The sequence below is a fragment of the Hakea prostrata genome, chromosome 2 (genome assembly GCF_041222555.1).
Source record: "Hakea prostrata isolate BN-2017 chromosome 2, UWA_Hpros_2, whole genome shotgun sequence".
NCBI classification, from domain to species: Eukaryota; Viridiplantae; Streptophyta; class Magnoliopsida; order Proteales; family Proteaceae; genus Hakea; species Hakea prostrata.
Window position 1 is genome coordinate 66,737,743 of NC_142601.1, and position 15,281 is coordinate 66,753,023.

The 15,281-nt window shown below is 39.0% G+C and overlaps 4 protein-coding genes across 5 annotated transcripts; 1 reads left to right on the forward strand and 3 right to left on the reverse strand.

The window, feature by feature from the left end:
• Positions 1-209: 209 nt before the first annotated feature.
• Positions 210-1,883, reverse strand: LOC149025816 (Leucine-rich repeat protein kinase family protein). The gene is made up of 2 exons (XM_089143603.1): positions 650-1,883; positions 210-526 (listed from the first exon to the last, which is right to left on the reverse strand). The coding sequence occupies exons 1-2, from the start codon at positions 1,881-1,883 to the stop codon at positions 210-212; spliced, it is 1,551 nt and encodes a 516-aa protein (XP_088999729.1).
• Positions 1,884-3,086: 1,203 nt separating this feature from the next.
• LOC149025817 (transcription factor bHLH53-like) lies at positions 3,087-4,025 on the reverse strand. The gene is made up of 2 exons (XM_089143198.1): positions 3,375-4,025; positions 3,087-3,269 (listed from the first exon to the last, which is right to left on the reverse strand). The coding sequence occupies exons 1-2, from the start codon at positions 4,023-4,025 to the stop codon at positions 3,087-3,089; spliced, it is 834 nt and encodes a 277-aa protein (XP_088999324.1).
• A 1,409-nt stretch (positions 4,026-5,434) lies between these two features.
• Positions 5,435-7,598, reverse strand: LOC149025818 (uncharacterized). Its single transcript, XM_089143199.1, has 2 exons — positions 6,241-7,598; positions 5,435-5,877 (listed from the first exon to the last, which is right to left on the reverse strand). Exon 1 carries the CDS (start codon positions 7,428-7,430, stop codon positions 6,270-6,272), a length of 1,161 nt encoding a protein of 386 aa, XP_088999325.1. The 5' UTR covers positions 7,431-7,598; the 3' UTR covers positions 5,435-5,877; positions 6,241-6,269.
• Positions 7,599-9,934: 2,336 nt separating this feature from the next.
• Positions 9,935-14,370, forward strand: LOC149025819 (ribosome maturation factor). 2 transcript variants are annotated; one of them, XM_089146023.1, is made up of 7 exons: positions 9,935-10,082; positions 10,583-10,649; positions 10,733-10,791; positions 10,899-10,991; positions 11,109-11,248; positions 13,204-13,261; positions 13,707-14,370. In XM_089146023.1, exons 2-7 carry the CDS (start codon positions 10,583-10,585, stop codon positions 13,884-13,886), a joined length of 597 nt encoding a protein of 198 aa, XP_089002149.1. In that variant the 5' UTR covers positions 9,935-10,082; the 3' UTR covers positions 13,887-14,370. The 2 variants fall into 2 exon arrangements, with proteins under 2 accessions (XP_089002149.1, XP_089002148.1); XM_089146022.1 differs by having other exon boundaries at positions 13,704-14,369.
• Positions 14,371-15,281: the final 911 nt, after the last annotated feature.

Sequence of the window (15,281 nt, forward strand, 5' to 3'; positions counted from 1 at the left end):
AAATTTTTCTCCCTCCTATACTCATTCTTTGTTTATTTTATTTTCCAGTTTCTAGTGCTTTTTTTTTATATAGGCTGCTGTCTTATTATTAAAGAGCATTAACAGTTAACCCACTACGGTCTACAGGGAGAGAACAAATATTCATGCATTTCTTTTCCGGGAATGTCATCTTCATATATACACCCAATTCATTGTCTGTCTGTGATTTTTCAGCTCTCTCCATGGGATCTCTTAGTAGAAGAAATTAGAGAGGACTCAAAGGCTCTCAGCATGTTGGAGATATATCTCAAGCCTGGTTGATGAGCCATTGAGAGATCCGTGCACATCAAAGCGACCCCAATTCCCTCTATAGCTTGCTCATAGATAGTTCTTGTCTTCCTCATTTGCTCATCGATCACCTTGTACATATTTTCAGGGTAATGCCTATTTACCCAGTCAACAAAACCTGTCTCTCCCTTCTCAAATTCTTCATGGGCCTGCCTATTCGTTATCATCTCCAAGAGAAATAATCCAAACCTGTAAATGTCTGAACCACATCAAAGATAAATGTGTGAGTACACGAGGATGACGCCTGATAGCTTTAAGCATTTTTGTTTTCCAGGTTTTCATGAAAGAACTGAAAGGATTAAATAGGTAAATGAAGCCTTACTCTTTGTGTTTCCATTTTGTTCTCCAACCTTAAACCGTGAAATCAATGGCCCACGTTCTGGTGATAACATTAAACCACTTGTCCTGAGATCATACCCAATTTCAGGCCATTGTTCCTGCATGTAACTCATTCCATCTACAACCCCTATCAAAACTTTCAACCTGTGTTTCCATGGTGGAGACCCAGATAGCCACGTCTCAATGCTCTCCCCATCTATCCACTCTGTTATAATAGCCCTCATTCTACCCTGATTGCACCAGCCCATCACTCTAACCAAATTCCTGTGGCTCAGTTGAACAAAAACCTTGCATTCTTTTACAAACTTTCTGCACTGTTCTCTTGGAATCTTCTCTGTATAGATCTCAATCCGGACTTTTTTTCCATCCCTAAGAATCCCTTTATAAATTTCAACTCCTCTGTTCTTGCCCATCAAGTTTCTCTCTGAGAACCCTGCTGTTGCTGCTTTCAGCATTGAAGGTGTAAATTTATGCCGTTGCTGGAAGATTGATGGCAAGATATCTGGTCGGCAGAAGCAGATCCAACTCAAACAACACACTAACAGAATAACGAAGATTGGGAAGCCAATGAGAAAGATCGCGGCTTTGATTCTGAATCCTGAATGGTTCGGAAGCAAACCCGAGTGAACAAAGCTTGACGAATTGAACCTTGAAAAAAAGTGAGAATCTGAGAGTTCACTTTCAGAGAAGTGGTTGTAAGAGAGATTGAGAAGAGTAAGGTTAGTCAGAGGAGAAAACTTTTGTATAGGGAGGTCTCCAGTGAGTTGATTATGGCTCAGATCAAGGGCTTGGATTTGGGTGCAATTGAAGATTTCCAAAGGGAAATGACCATTGATGGAGTTATTTGAGAGATCAATGGAGAGAATGGTAAGGGGGCAGTACTTCCAGAAGAAGCTGAAGGATAAGTAGAGTGGTGCAATCTTTGGGCTACTTCTAAGATCAATTTTTGGAAAGGATTCAACACAATTAGGGTTCTTTGATTCGTTGCAGAGATGAGCCGCGACGATTGTGGATTTGAAAATTTCTTCGAGGTCTACAGTGATGTAGTTGCAATATCTTAAAGCCGAGTCTCTGTGACAGTTTTCTGAGATTGTTGTGTTGAAATCTGGAGGTGGTTGTAGGTTATTTAGGTCTTCTACGACTGATGCAGAGAGAGATGGAGTAACAGAGACTGAAATAAGGTTGAAGAGAAGCAAAGTTGCAGTGAAGAAAGCCATGGTGTAACTTTTGTGAGAGAGGGGGAGCAGAGAAACAGGGGAGGGGGAGAGGAAATTCAAATTCTGAAACGAAAAAACGGTTGGGTAACGGTTGAGTGCTCTAAGAGGTCTACAACGTGGTGTTTTAATGCGTACATGCCCTATGCTAGTCAATGCTTACCAATAGCACTTAACCGTTCCCTCAATCCTCTCCTTTTTCGCCTGAAAATATTCTAACTACCCACCCCCATTATCACCATTTCTCGGAAGTAGTGGGTCCCACAAAATCTGCTTTTTACTATCAATTTATGGGTTCAACTTCCGGATGCATTAACTGTGTTGTCTGTGGTTGAGATCGAAATCATCCGTTTCGGTTTTCACCACCTGCAAAATAAACGGTCAAGATTAAAATCTATGTCAAAATTTGATCTTGACCGTCAGCAACAGGCGACTCGAACTCGACCGTCAGCAGCAGGTTACTCGAACTCAACCATCTGCAGCAAGTGTTGCGCATTAAATGTGTAGCTTCACAATTGGGGTGAGATTCACCTAGACTCCTAGAGCCTAAGCCTCCTAGGGTCTCAACTCCAGCCACAGGAAAAGTCCTCGGTCTTTTTTCCTTTTAAATCTCATTTTATCAATATAGGATTGATATTACAATATACGATTGATATTCTAAAAACCTTGACTAATAGAAAATCCTGACACTTAAACTACTCTCAGCCATGAGAATTCGTCTCTCATTCTCTTTGGCTGATGAACCGAGAGGTCCCTAGTCTATTTTTTCAGTTAAAAATATAAGATTCATATTATGGGAGTATAAAGCCATCTCCTATAGAAAACACTAATATAAGCTGTATTTCGTTTTGGCCTAACAGATTGGAATAGTTGGTTAGCTAGGGCTTTCGTTTGAAACATTAGAATTTCCAAGGGAAGTAAAAATGGATATGCATTTGCTTTAAAATATAGGGACAAAAGGAGATGATTTGGATAAATACTACCCTTAAATAATTTGAATAGATTACCAACCTCTTCTCATTACATTAGGACACTAATCCTAATCTATTTCTTGAACAAAATTTACAAGAAAAAGATTGAATAACAAACTAAACCAAATAACTAATTCAACATCTAGTTAAGATGTGTACAACAAAAAGAACAACAAATGTAAGAGAACACAATTAGTGGTTAATTAAGGTTGGCAATGCTTTACAAACAATCTGATCATTCAATCAACTTATTGAGACCCTTGGCAATCGTCGGATTAGAATTAATCTCCTCATCCTTTGCTAAGGTTTCAATAAGCCCTAGAGGAACTAAGCACTTCTCTTCCGAATAGAGCTTCTCTTGGATTCTTGGAGATGCAAGAACTTCAAGTCCTTTCACATTGCTCTCATCCTTCTCGTCCTGCACAAAAAAAGAAGTTAATAATATAAAATAAAACATTCTTAATTAACCCAAATGAAACTGTTTCTAATTAATCATAATCACGTCTTAAGTGTGAAAGTTTACCTTAATTAACCCATTGAATTGAAGAATTCCTACTTGGGCCTGCAAATACTTAACGTACTTGAAAGCAGCTTGGAGCATCTCAGCAGTGTTAAGCTTATTTCCACCAGGAATAAGCTTTGCAAGATCTTGAGTCTTCTCAGTGATCTTCCTCCGCCTCTGTCTCGCAGCAACACTCTGTGCTGACGAACCAATTACACCACTGGGTTTCACGTCATCAACGCTGCCATTGGAATAAACAAGTGGATTTGGAACTTCAGTAGCCGGAAAGGCAATTTCCGGCATGAAATCCAGCACAGGATAAGAACTCTGTCCGTACCCATCAAAACAATTGGGCGTGAAATCCGTGTAATAGAAGTCTTCCAAGCTTTTCTGACGCTTTGGGTAATCACAATGATCAAAGCCGTAAGTTGGGTAGGGGTAGAATTCAGGTGAGATTGAGATGAATGGGTTGGGAGCAGGAGACAAATATGGAAAGGAAGCATAACTCTCTGCATAAAAAAGCTCATCAGGATCGAACAATGGATCGCCAAAGGTGTTGTCGTGGAAGCCTAAGACCTGTCTTGCTAATCCTCCTTGTCTCTGTTGAAAAGTACTCATCTCTGGGGTTAATTGCTGAAGTGTTGCCAAGTTGGAACAGAAACTCAGTGCCATGGAAATTAGAAACTGTAAAAAGAGAAACAAAAGTGAGACTAAACAAGTAGAGAAAGAAATTGCAGAAAAGAACTACTGGGTTGAGAGATGAAATGAATACAGAAGCAAGCACAGAAAACTAAAGAGAAATGGAGAACTATTTGCATTGAGAGAGAAATTAATCCAATCCAACTAACTAAAAAAAGTGAGAGAGAAGAATACCTGCTGAGACGATTTCGTCCGAATTGACCTTTGTGTTTGAGAGGGAAAAGGGAGAAAAGAGACAGAGAAACCAAGAACAAACTGGGAGTTAGTGTTCACTGTTAGGAGGATAAATGAGATTACTGGCAAGGGAAACGGTTAAGTAGGTCTATTTAATAAGTAACACGTGGAGCTCATTCGTTAAATCTGGGGTTTTCACCATTCTATTTACTAACTTGTCCTTTTTTGTGTAAAATTACTTAACTTGTCCTTGCTTTCTCACTACTAGTGCAGTTGCTTCACATTCACTCCACTGCAGTGAGAAAGCTATCTATGATTTTTGTATTGATAAACCAATAATTGAAAGAAGAAGAAAAATTCTGATAAATATCAATAATTGGAAGGTTAAAAGACTCAAAAGAGGATACAGATAACCCTAGTAAGAAATTATTATGGAGGGTATTTTTGTCATTTAAAACTAGTAAATTTGGAATCTCAAGACTTAACTAGCAGGAGGAGTTACAATTTACGAAACGGTTAATAATAATAGTGGGAAATAGAAAGGAAAAGAAAACCCGTCATTTTAGCGGTTTACTGTTAAAGTATATCTGTCTTTCGTGTGGCGGGTTGCGGCCTATAACTGCCAAACCACTTGTCAACATTTGCGTGGCAAGCGCCAAAGTTTCAAGGTCATGTCACTTGTTAACGGTTTTCCCCGGGAAAACCGTTAGCCGCCAGCGAGCGGTTCCACGCTCTTATACGAGGTGAAGAACTTATGCGTGATCGCAACCGTCCATTTACAGATAATCTGTAAATATTACTTTTGGACAGCTGAAATCCTTTTAAAATACTTGACTTTTCAAAACAAAATTTGAACTTGCTACTTTTTAAGAAAAATCATTTTACAAATTATCATGAACCCTAATAAAATTCCAACTCTTGACATTCTTCAGTTGGAGTTACATGCGGTTTCCACGGGTGGGTTTCTTTTTTCCCATTTTTTCTTTTCTTTTAGTTGCAGTTATTTGCGGGATTTCAATCGTCCACGTTCAATCCTTTTGCGCAAAATCCTTTTTCCATTTTTGACTTTACCAGAGTAAAATAAGGTTAGATATTTATAAATAAAAAATAATTATATATAGGGTATTTAATTTTAAATCTTAAGAGATGTCCCTTTGTTAAAAAAAAAAAGGAAGAAAGAAAGAAAGAGGAGATTGAATTTGCTTTTGTTTAAGCCCCCTCATATTTTTGTTTTGAAATGGATAACTTTACATTAGGGGTGGGGATTATATAATCTACAGGATCCTTGAACTGAGACAATCATGATTAACTGAGCAATCTACTGAGCAATCTTCAATGGTAGCCCAACGCCACCTCAATTCTCAATCAATAACAGCCCCTAACAACTATAGCTGATGCCAACATGGCTCACATTCTCCATGTCAGAGTAGTGCACCAGCTCTATTGTAGCCGTTGGTACTACCTTCAATAAAATAATGATGTCTTCAAGTTTATTCTTGAAATCTTAGAATCAATATTCCCAGCCTCTCTCATATACAACAGATGCTCAAGAAATGGTACCAATGCATGTACATTATGAACCATGACCGCAAGATTAGTTGCCTTCTGCATCACCGACGCATTTTCAAGCTGAAGGAGCTAACGAAATCACCTGCAACACCCCAAAGAGACTAGGAGTTGATGTTTGTGCAAGAGGGATAGAAATGTTGGAATGACATTAGAGGTGTTATTACCAAAAACAAAACATTAGAGGTGTTACAATTACCCAAAAAAATATATACATTACACCAAACACAAAGCAGGCCCCTGTAGGTTGCAGAATTGTCATCAATGCCACATTAGACACTGTTATTAGCAAAATGTTTGATACAACAGATAAGAGTGCTGATGATCAGAAAGGTAAATACATTTATGTTCGTTATCTATCAATACTAGAATTAATTAGATGAACAAACAAAGCATGTCTTCAAGCTTATTAGACATCTATAACAAATAAGGATGAATTTGAACTTACAAAATCAGACATGAAATGATTAGCAATCATCATTTTGAATCTTCTGCACCAGGAGGGAGTTTCAAGAAAGAACGACTGTATTTTTTTTCCCTCCCAAGATTCACAAGTTCTTTGGCTTCAGCAAGCTTTGACGCTTTAACCAATCCATCCACTACAACTTGCAAGATCCCTGCATCTAGCAAGCAATGACGGCTGAGACTATCCTTGCAAAGTTTAAAAGCCATATCAAAATCCCCTTTTTCGCAAAGGCATGGTACAAGAGTCTGAGCAGTCATTCGATTTGGGGAGGACTCAATGGCTAAATAATCATAAATCTTCATAGCTTCCTCTAATTTCCCATCGTTGCAGAACCCTTTAATCAAAGTATTAAAACTATGAATATCAGGTTTTAATCCCCTGGACCTTAATTCCTGAAGTAGCTCAACCGCGTCCAACGTCTTTCCCCTTCGAATCAGACCTTCCAACTTTGCATTATAACTTCTATTATCATGAACACAATTGAAGCTCTCCATTTTTGTCCAAATCTTTTCCCCGTCAGAGAACCTATCACCTTCATATAACGCTTTCAAAAGCGTATTAAAGGTAATCATATTCGGTTCCACCCCATTCTTCTCCATCTCATCTAGCATGCTTAGAGCAGAGTCAAACTGACCCATCTCACAGTAAGTACGGATCATAATATTGTAAGTGCAACTATTTAGGGTAATAGACAAGCTCGACGGAAGCTCATGAAAAATCCGAACGGCCTCATCGAATTTCTTGCAATCGACGGAAGCAGTGAGGAGGGCATTGAAAACCAACAATGTTCGTGGGCATTTCAATTCAGGCAATTGGTCGAACGTCTTGGAGGCATGATCAAACATACCCGATTTCCCATACAAGTTAATGATGCGGGCAGCAAAGCCTTCCTTGGAGAAGTCGCTATACTTCTTCTGTTCTTCCAGGATCTCTTCAATGTACTTGTACTTTTTTGCATCGGCGAGTCGACGAACAGTGATCTCGTAAACGCGAGGCCTGCAGCGAAATCGGTAGACTTCAGAGGATTTCTTGAAGTTCTCGACGAGTTTTTTGAAGCTCCGCTCCTTGGTGACGCTTTGAAGGAGCGTGTTGAGAGAAGTCGAAGAAGATGGGCTAGTGGTGGTAGCCGAAGTACAGAGGCTCCGGCAGAGAATGCGAGCGAAAGAATACATTTTGGCCTCGTCTTGGTGTTCTGCAGAGTGCGAGGAAAATTAAAAAACAGGGGAAGAGGTTTTAGGGTTCAGCTTCACCTCCGGTCCCCAGCACTCATAAATCAGGATTTAGGGCTTTTCGAGTATTAAACCTAACTCGGACCTTAGTGAGTCCATGACTCTGGAAAAGGGGTTGTGCGGGCTATTTCCGATGTTCAATGTGTCAGCTATTTATATCACGTCGCCGGTGGAAGGGAGGTACACGACTTTGGTTTTTTACAGGTTTTTCATTTCGATTTTTGTCAAAGTGACGTAAGACTTCTCTAGGCTCTAGGGGCACCCTCCTCAGACCCCACCCGCTCACCGAGGAGTGGGACCCCGTGTCCATTGACAATTTAATGTAAACCATGAGCCATATTCACGAATCGTAGACTTTAGTACTTCTTTTCACTAGTTGTATATTTGTATTCTCTTTGTATATTTACATTAGTTTATATAAGTTTTCCAAACTTTTAGTTTTGTCCGTATATAATCAAACATGTGTTGATCGAAAACTTTTGATTAAGTGAAGTTTTGGGCCAAAATAAGGCTATCAATGTGTTTACTAACCTCAAATTAGGCTACACAACAAAATTCAAGCCAAAACGATCCTAAACACCCCAAGAAATGAAAAGTGGAATTTTCATCAACACTCTGCCAAAAGTTGCCGATATGTTGGTAAAATGTCGTCATATCAGTGGTGTCACCAGCCATCAACACGGCAACAGAGTTCGACATTTTGGACCTTTGCTATTTCTACCCAAAATAAAAAGTGTGTCCATGCATTCACCCAAGGTTTAAAGTATTGGTATTGATACGGAACTCTCACACTCGATCGGGCCAGACCCGGCTAGGGCTCCACACCCAGTCGGTCCTCTCATGATGCGAGTCTCCTACCCGAACGGATCACACTCGGTTGGGGCTTCACATTCAATCGGGGTAAGAGCCAATTGGCTTGATCAAGGCATGATGAACGCTTGATTAATATGGAAACTATTCCATGTAAGGAAGGTCAACTCCGTTATTGATCAGGCGGGACCAACGACAGGAAAGCTTGATTTCAGGAGAAACAAAAGCCTCCGCCGAACAGACTTACCAAATACGTATAAGGTAACATTAATGGTATAAGATGGGGGACATACCCCTCCGGTAAGCATTCAATACATTATAAGTATAATCTTGTGTAACTTTCGCACGAGACCTCACTCTATTCATCATTTGACTTTGCCATCGGTGGCGGCTACCCGGCATATAAGTCGGCCCGCATCTAACCTTTCTTGCAGGACTCATCGTCCCGGATCGAGAGGAGGCTCAGTCGGATCCAGAAGTTTAACTGTAACACATCAGGTATTGCGTAGCGTATCGGTAAGGTGATTTTAAGAGACATATCATCCTATATCGAGTATTGTATCGCTCTGACTAATGTATTTTAGTGTAATTAAATGGAGAGACGTATCGATATGTATCGTATTCATTAGGTCAAATATGGATACGTATCGGCTAGTATCATATGTATCGTGGGATACTTTAAACCTTGCATTCACCTCTTCGCTTGTACTTTACCATGTGGCAACTTGCTAACAACTATGGAGTGGACTTTTATCTTTGTCATTTCTTTCAGGACTTAAGAGGGTATATATAATTATAAGTCTCCTATGTGGTAGTAGGGGACATTTTATTTTTAATGTAGTTTCAAATGTATTTGAAATCTCTATATTCATGTAACCAAATAGGCCCTTAGTTATACACTATCAATGTATGTATTGATACCGTATTTTACATTTTAAGATAGTTATTGAGATCACGAAGACTTTAAATTCAAACTTTAGTTCTTCCACAATTTCTCACCCGCTCATCCCCTGGGACATATAGAGCCCTAATGCTTGTGATAATGAAAAAAAATAATTATGTTTTAGATGCATTATTATTATTATTATTTCGGGGGCAGATAGAAGAAGAAAAGCATAATTCCATTAATTTTTTTACAATTTATAATACGTTATTTCTCACTTTGATTGAAAAATATATTGAATAAAAAATAACAAATTTTGTTGGTATGAAATAATAGTAATAAAATCAAGGATTTTTCAGATAGAATAAAAGTTTGGGAATATTATTAATATATTCGTCAAAGATTCATATAAAATTGACATGTCTGTTTCATCCAAATTAGACAAAAATGTAATCTTTATTTTGTTTTCTGTTAACCCCATTTGTCTTACGGGAAGCCACCTTTCTCACTTAAAGTCTTTTCAAAACTCATAAAATTTATGAGATTTTTTGAAAAAATGTGAAAAAGTAAAAAACGTTATAACAAATGCAGCCTAAAGGATTTTCATTATAAAGGGAAGACCGGTCTATTTTGGGTTTGGGCCGAGGACCAAAACCAGAAGCGTTCCGTTCGCAGCTTTAACGCGCGTAGGATAGGATGGACCCGAGTTCCCACCGCTAACCGCGTGACTATAAAAAGTGGCAATGGGCATGTGACTGGCTTTACTCGCTTTACTTGCGTACGCGTAGGCTGAGGTCGTCGACCCTTTTACGCAGCGTCCCCTTCAAACCCTAGCTTCGCAGTCGTTCGAAGGAGAGATTTTTGTTGCTTCATTCAGTTTGCTGAATTATTTTTGGTCAGATGTAAGTGTTTTTCTTATGTTCTACTGTTTTCTTTGATCTTTGCTGGATTTTTTTTTTGTCTAGGTACTTTAGAACTTTGCCGTTGTTCTGGTTCTGGTGTCTCTTTTTTCGAGAGAACCCTAGGCCTATATGCTTCTCTTTTTTTCTGTTAGGGTTATGGTTCATTTTTCACTATAATTTCTATATGGTGGTTTGAAACTTTATTTGCATGAGATAATCTGAAAGAAGGTTTGAACTGTTATATGTTTATGGGTTCCTTAAATGGAATCTGTATTGCGTCTTCCGAACTGTGCAACCCTTTCCGAAAGCCTGAGAGGGTTTTAAGCTGAAGTTTGCTTGCTTCTTATTTCTGCTCGCTGAATCTCTCTCTCACACTTGTCGAAGTTCCTCGTGAAATTTTGTTTACTTGATGGATGATTAGTATAGCATCATCTCTTTCCTTGTCTTCGTGCATTTCTTTTACTGTACTAGATTTGTACTTACCATTGGTCATTTTTCAGATGGACGCAAAGCCACTAACCAGTGAGTCAATTGCCCTCACAGAGAAGAAAATGGACATGTCCTTAGGTATTCTGGTTTTTGTATGAGATTTTTGTAGAGTTCTAACCGTAATAATGTAGTTCCTTGACCGTTCGTGTCTGCTTATACAGATGATATCATTAAGATGTCCAAGAAACCAATTTCAAAAGCTAAAAAGCAGAGGGCTTCGGTGAGTGGCTTTTTCCTTGAAAAGTTAGCATCAAGTTTTGATATTTTGTATGTTGCTGCTGGTTAATTTATTTGCTCATTATCTAAGAAAGTGAAACATGTCTGCAGAATAAAAGCCAAAAGTTCTTTAATACTGGATCCAACCAAGGGAATGCATCAAAGATGCGTCGTTATATGGATTCTAGGTCCTCCATTAGACAGGTACTTCGTCTGTATGAAAATTAATTTCAGATCTGCATACTTTGTAATTTAATTTTTTTTACCTTTGATTTACTAATCTAGGTTGTTACTGTTGTCTGATGTATACTCTGCTTGCAGGGGGCCCTTGCTCAGAGAAGGTCAAATTTCCAAGGTAATCAGTTTCCTTTGGTAGCTGAGGCGGCAAAAAAGGCTGCCGCTGCGCCTATTCATCCCAGAGCTGTTGGTCGTAATAGGATGGTTAACTGGAATAATCAAAGGTACTTCTAGCGTTCTTTAATTAGTCCTTGTGTTAGGAATTTCAAATATGTTGTTATTGGGTTAAACATTTGTTTGATATCTTAATGTAGACAAATACATTACCTTCCTATTTGCAGGTAAATTGTGGTCCTCCCTTTTTATCATTGATGGGATATCTGCCATTTTCTTCTTGGTCATAAAAATGGCTTGTTCTAATGGGATCCTGTTGACTCATTGGATGGTCCTCTGGTTCATTGTTGGATTTTGGGAGTAAGCTTTGAGCACATATATTATCACTACAAATGTAGTGCCAAGTGTTTGCCCTTTCAAGTTATTGTGGTGTCTGAAAACATGCTTGTCTTCATTGTTCTGAACTTATGGAGGGTGACCCATTAGGTTGGGAAGTGCATGTTGCATCGGTATTTTTACTCTCCAAATGGTTGGACAATGTGACACGGACTGGATTCTGAAGTGATGGGTTATCTTTGTGGTGGTCAGAGATGCTTTAAACTTGGAAAAATGATGCCTCACAAAGCTGGAAGCAGGTTGGAGGCAGAGTAAATTGTGGTAGACACTAAAGTTGCAACATTCATAAATGCTAGGCTTACCTGGGCAATTTAAGATGATCAGTCCACTTCTTCTTCTGCTAGTGTTCGACTGGGTGGTGATGTTGTTTCAGTTCCTCTGGCAGACTAAATGAGACAAAACTATAGTGGTTCACATTATGAGAACTTGTTCTTTGAATGGTTCTCAGGGGTCTACAGATAGTATGATGTTTGTGTAGAATGGACATAGGAAATTCCTGCCTTTTCTTATCTATAAATAGTCAGATCTGATTCACCTACAATTCAACCATTTCTTCTCGGGGCAATTGAATTTACTCAATTGTCTTCCTGCAGCCATTCCAGATTGCACATTTCTTGTTCTGATAGATTCGTTACTCTTCCTATACATCTGGGAGAGTTTTGTTTGGGATTGTCGTCCAACATCATGTAGTGCACATTTGTTAGTTTGATTGTGCAGGAATCTTGTTGATGCAGGAAGTTTGCACAAGTTTTTCTGATTCTCCTTGGATTGTGAACTTAGCCCACAACAGATTTGTTTGCCCCAGATTGTGATGGTGGAGTGTTTGTGGTTTTAGCATGATGCTAAAGCAACAATAATGAGTTAGTGTATTATTTATTGGAAAATGTTGGAATTTTTTTTTAATGGGACGTGGTCTGAACATGGGATTTCAAGTCTGAAAGTCCCCATGGGAAGGAAGCATTTTGACACTTGAAATAGCTTTATGGGTAATAATTTGGAGAAAGGCTTGAATTCCTAGCAGGGGACATGACCTGTAGGATATTGATTCATCCTCTTTCATGTGACATGTTATCAAGCAGCAATTATTTGATTGAAATGAACCCTGTCTACTTTTGCTCATTGATGGAAGATCTTGTTCCAGTTAATTCTGTCTTGCTGAAGTTTTATGTTCTCTTGGTTCTCCCCTCTATAATAACCCATGGTGTAAATCTGAGAGTGGGGATGCTTAGAAGAAAAATCTACTCTGGACAGTTGGGTGAATGGCTTGATTGTTGGTGCTTTTGGGCCACGGAGCTTGTTTGTCTGAAGTTTCTTGAAGTTGGGTATTCCTATTTCTTCGCCAGAGTGAGATGCCATAGTCTGGGACACCTCTAACTACAGATCATATTTGTAGTAAATGGGAGCTACTTTATGATATCGTCAGAACTACATTGTGGAAACTGAATCTCCAAATTTCCACCATTGTTCGTTACTTCTAAATACTGGTTTGTCTAGACTATTTGTTAGTTTAAAAGCATTAGGGTGCCCAAAGGTAAGCCCTCTATACTCCCTGATGCTATTGGGATTTATAATACTGGAAGTTTGTGTCCTTGCATATCAATCAAACATTGTTTTTTTAATGTAATTTTTGTTTGACCCTTTTTCAAGTGGACTCTACTTTTTGTTGCAGGACTGGAGCAGCCCAAGCTCAGAGGAGAGTTGCTGATGGAGGTTTTGCTGGAAGGAAGGTATGTTTGCAGTAACTTCCATTAAATACTGAGTTAATGCCACCTGACATTTGGTATGTTATTGCAAAGTGAAAAAGTTGCTGCTTCTTTCTATATTAGAATGTATATAAAATAGGCATGCATTTTGGGTAGTTCTGGAAAAGCATGACATTTTTAATGAGGTGTATAAATATGCTAGCTCTTCCAGATTTATATTTCATGGTATTATTTTTATTGTGAAAACAAAAAAATTATGTCCCGTGATGGTAGAAACCCAATAAGAGGTGTTGACAGAATTATAAATTTTGAAATGCTGTACCAAACCATCATGGAGATAATAGTAGTCTTCTATGCAATTATTTTCTTTTATCTCCCCCACCTCCAGTACTGATGTTATGATGAGTGAGATGGGGGTTATGAGAAAGGCAACGGTTGATATTAATGAATGATTGATTCTGTGCAGCAGCAGCAGTTGCAGACCAAGGTAGTTCCCAAGCAGAGGCCTCAGACTTTGGATTCTCTGTTTGCAAATATGAAGGAACAGAGGATGAAGACATTGTCTCAACAGCAGATGAATGGACGACGTAATGGTGTATCCCAGCAAAACCAGCGACGAAGGGGTCAATTTAATAATTATTCCAACTAAGAGGACTTACATTCTTCATGCAAGGGGAAATGTGGAGTATCTGGATAATTTGTAAACGCCTGCATGTGGTGCACCAGGCGCCACTTCAATTTTTTTTGGGAATCCTTGAACACTTCTCTTTTGTGTCCTCACAATCAGCAATAGAGGAACTTGTAGATATCTTCAGCTGTTTTTTCAGTCCGAGTATTGATTAGTTTGTCGTCTGTTGTATATTGTGATGGTTAAATTGGTATCCAGTAGAGCAGTTGATAAAAAGTTTATGGTTTTGCCACCTCTGCTTCTTCATATGACATGATTTGAAATCGTACCTTTTGATCACTAGTTGTGTATCGACTATGCTTGCTTGTCTTTTGGAATGGTAAGGAAGATTTGGCACAAGGAGGCTTCCAAGAATGTGTTTTTTGAAATGGGTCCGTCTCTTGTTATGCATGCTGCCTTTGGGCTCATTTGTAGATGAATTTCATTACCCGAGCTGTGTGGTTTGGCACTGGTTTTTTGCAAATTTAGGTCGTATGGTGAAGCAACTTCTCTATTACATCCATCCTGATCTTGTTCTCATTTGTAGAGATTGCCCGTCTTTGGTGCAACAATGGATCAGCGTTCGAATTATTGAAACCAAGTCGTAAGCAATGGATCAGCGATATTTTTAACGAGAAATGTCTTGAGAGCCACATAGCGGAGCTTATCAGAAAGTTGGTCTAAATTAAAGACGTGTGTATTTCCGTCACCAATGTTAAGAGAATTGGAAGAATGAACAAAGGAAGGAGAGAGAGTATCTCTGGTCTTCTTCCGATAAGAGGATGGCGGCTTTTATTTTGACTAGAATAACATTGGGATCTTCTACAGCATGGCGGTCAATTGGCCAACATCCAACAGTCTAAGTGCAGCCCCAGCCCCTCAAATGTATAAACCTTAGCATCTTCAATTTGGTGTCGACCATATTCGTCTTGAAGATTCTATGTTAATCGACGGGTTGACTGTCGGACCGGGGGGGGGGGGAGGTAACCTCGTTGAAGGCAAGGATGGCAATCCCAGTTCTTTTACTGTTCTGAATAGAATTGGAGCCTCCTTCAAGGGTGCAGAAAGTCTTGAAGAATCTTTAGGCGAATTTGGTGCAATATACGATAACACAATCCCTCCAACTTGCCTGGAGATTGTTTCTCCCCGAAGTTGATTACCTTGAATTGTCCAGGACAAATCCATCAACATTTGTCATCAAAGGCTGCATTTGTTTGCAAATGTGGGGTGGAAAAATACAAAGTGAAAAAAAAAAATAAAAAACATAAATCCCATTTGTAATGGGGTGAAAGAGAAGGAAAAGGGTCTTTACCAAAAAAAAGGAAAAGAATGAATTTTGTGAAGAAATGTTAATTATGAATCTCCTCTGTTTTCCAA